Consider the following 3,251-nt stretch of genomic DNA (forward strand, 5'->3'; position numbering starts at 1 on the left):
CACCAAAAGTTATCACACAGGGCGAGTCCGCAGGGAGAAGTAAGCAAGAATGTTGTAATTTTGCCTGGGAGTGTTACCATGATGAAGGCTGACCTCACACAGAAATTACTACAGGAGAAAAGATTTCAAGAAAATCAAGATCTAGGTGGTGACTGTCTAAACTCCTCCAAAAGCTCCTGGGTTGGGAAAAAAATGGGAATGTCAATGGGAACTGGCAGAGGACAATATTGAGAAAAGTCATAAGGAGAGATAGTAGGAGATGGGGAACTAAGAACTCCAGAAAGGATTCAGGGGTGTGGTATAAAGCCTTGCTTTTATTCCAAGTGAAACAGAGACACTAGCAGGAGAGTGATAGGATTAGTTTCAGTTTTATGGGGTAGTATTAGATGCTGTTAGGTTAAACCGAGATGAACAAGGATGGGAGGTAAAAGCAGTGAGCTCCAGGAATGAGTCAAGTCTCTCTCATGTATGTCCTTAGATTGACAAAAACTACCTGTGTAGACTAACCATACATACACTTTCTGTTTAGTTAGTTTTGTCATATTCTCCCCTATGCACTGAAAGACTCACTGGAGGAAGGTCCATATGTAGTCATATCTCCGTGCTGTCTTATGCAGAACTTATTGTTCATAAAATGCTAATAAAATGGAAACAATATACTGTGATTTCATAAACTAAGGTAGATGTCTGCTGTGTATCTCTTGCACAAACAACTAATTTATTGATGCTTTCAAAGAAATGGTTAAAATATCCATTTGCATTTGAACCATTTATTATTAGATACACAACTACCTTTAAATGGCTATCAGATTAATCAGGTTTAGTAAGCGTATACTATAGTAAGACCTGTTGTAGAAATGACAGGGTAAAATGAAATTGAGTGTTTCAAAATGACTCACACAGAAGAATATCTGAGGTCTGTAAAGGAAACATCTTAACTAAAGTCAATTAAGGTCTAGACTCATGTTCAGGTAGCTACTCACTCATGTGCTCTCTGTGAGTTCTGCTTAAAACAAAATAGAAATCATTAATGGGACAGGATTAAAGAAGAAAATTACACTGGAGAAGTCTTTGGAAAATGAAGTTAAAGTTTGGAGATGTGGTTATGGGTTGTTCGGGAGGTGAACGTCCCTAAGACCTCAGTTCAGAAGGTGCCAGTACAGCTTCCCATCTGTGTGATGTGGCCTCTGTCTGTCCTTCATCTTTTTACTCATCACTGCCAAGTTGGGACTGTATCATACCAAATTTTCTGAACTCCCAATATTTTAACGTTTCAGTGACAGCTCTGAGACTAATGGCTCTCTACTTTTAGAGATGCCTGCTAACTAGGCAAGCAATTATAGCCTGACCTAAGGTCACATTTCCAATAAGAACCACTGATAAGTACCTGATTTGTATGTCATGTCTGTGTGTTATGTATCCAGTTGCCCAGTTCAAAATCACAATCACTCTAGTTTCTGTTTCTTTAACCCTCTGCCTCTGTCTATCAAATGTTTGTACTAGTTTGTTATGTTATCTGCATAATGCATTCAAAGACTATTTTAATTTACCTTTCCATTATTTATATGGGTTATCATAGAAACCTTCAACTTAGTGTTCTTTATTTCTGCCTTATATTGCATTTCTTCATTCCCCTGCTGCTACCAGAGTCATTTCTTAAATTCAGTATATTCATTTTTATGCTTACCCACCTCCATGTAGCCACCATTGGGCATTATCTTTAATTAATCAGGCTTTAATTTGATCTCCACTCTTCAAATATACGTGTATGTACTTGAAGATCTTGAATCTTATTAAAGAGCTGTGAACTCTCTGTAGTTCAAACTTTATGCAACGTTTTCCTACCCATGATGTCCTGGGGTTTGCCATAAAATTTCATCTCTAGTCTCTGCTTGATAAGGCAACACCCACTCATTTTTTAGAAAGCACCTCCAAAAAATCTATATTCTTGACACTGACAGATCAGGAATATGAACTAGGATCTTATCTATGCTAATTTGTTCCAAATATAAACATGTAGTATAATATTTAATCCACATCTCCAATTCTCTACTTGATATAAATATGAATAGAAAAATACAATTAAAGGATAATTTCTATAACAATTCATGTTCACTGTAAGTTAATTTACACATATTTCCAGGAAGGGTCACTAGGCTGATTCATAATAAATCTCTATCAAATAGATAAGTATATTTAGATAAGCTAGCTTTTCTAGCTATTATGAGAAGAAGAAAGAAATAGGAATGTTATTACTCTAACACTTTTTCTTTTTCTTTTCTTTTGTTCAGGAATTACAACTGTCCTAACGATGACCACAATCAACACCCACCTCCGGGAGACCCTTCCTAAAATCCCCTATGTAAAAGCCATTGACATGTACCTAATGGGGTGCTTTGTCTTCGTCTTCATGGCCCTTCTGGAATATGCTTTGGTCAACTACATCTTCTTCGGGAGAGGACCCCAGCGCCAAAAGAAAGCAGCTGAGAAAGCTGCTAATGCCAACAATGAGAAGATGCGCCTGGATGTCAACAAGGTACACTTACAGCAAAATGATGTCTGTTGCGTAAACTCAGAGGAATCCTGTGGAACTTGATGGAGTTGTTAAGACATAGGAAAACAGGGCTTAGGAAACAAGACTAATTTTCTTTCAAAATTCCATAAATGATAAGTGAGAGGGTCCCCAAACATATCACCCAACTCTTAAATACCCTTTCTCTAATATAGAAGATGCTCACAACTTCCACATAAGCTATTTTCCTATGTATGAGAATCACCTAATTAATTTACATTTCCTAAATTTAGTTGTTTGTTTAAATTTATTTAAAAATAAAAGTTCATTTTATCTTACTCAATAGTGCTTGCTGATACCTTACCTTAAATAGAAAATAAAATTGCATCATTAAACGGTTGCTTATACTAAATGAAGGCTCTGAACCTTAAGATCTACATTCGCTTTGGTTTAAACACAAATAAATAAATTGATGTTAATTACCTACTAACAACAGCCTGAGTTTTTCCTCTTCTGAATAATCAAAACGATGAGAAGACGTAGGGAAAAGTCATTTTCTTAGGTGATGCATGTTTGCTTAAAGCCCTGCTCATGTTCTTATGCTGGAGCACTTCCCTGCATAAGGCCCCATCTTCATTAAGTGAAGCAGGATAAAAGACTTCCTACATAAGTTTGTTTACACAGAGCTTTTTGTTGTTGTTGTTTTGGTTTTTTGGGGGGTTTTTTTGGTTTTTTTGGT

At 36.4% G+C, this 3,251-nt stretch overlaps 1 protein-coding gene across 2 annotated transcripts in view; it reads left to right on the forward strand.

Annotated features, from left to right (window-relative positions):
• Gabrb2 (gamma-aminobutyric acid type A receptor beta2 subunit) overlaps nucleotides 1-3,251 on the forward strand; it is a 221,439-nt gene that overhangs the window by 176,894 nt on the left and 41,294 nt on the right. For both annotated transcript variants that reach the window (XM_031350745.1, XM_031350746.1), the window contains exon 9: nucleotides 2,292-2,536. In XM_031350745.1, coding sequence (XP_031206605.1) covers nucleotides 2,292-2,536 — 245 coding nt within the window. The remainder of the gene's footprint in view (nucleotides 1-2,291; nucleotides 2,537-3,251) is intronic.

The sequence above is a fragment of the Mastomys coucha genome, unplaced genomic scaffold, assembly GCF_008632895.1.
Source record: "Mastomys coucha isolate ucsf_1 unplaced genomic scaffold, UCSF_Mcou_1 pScaffold5, whole genome shotgun sequence".
NCBI classification, from domain to species: domain Eukaryota; kingdom Metazoa; phylum Chordata; class Mammalia; order Rodentia; family Muridae; genus Mastomys; species Mastomys coucha.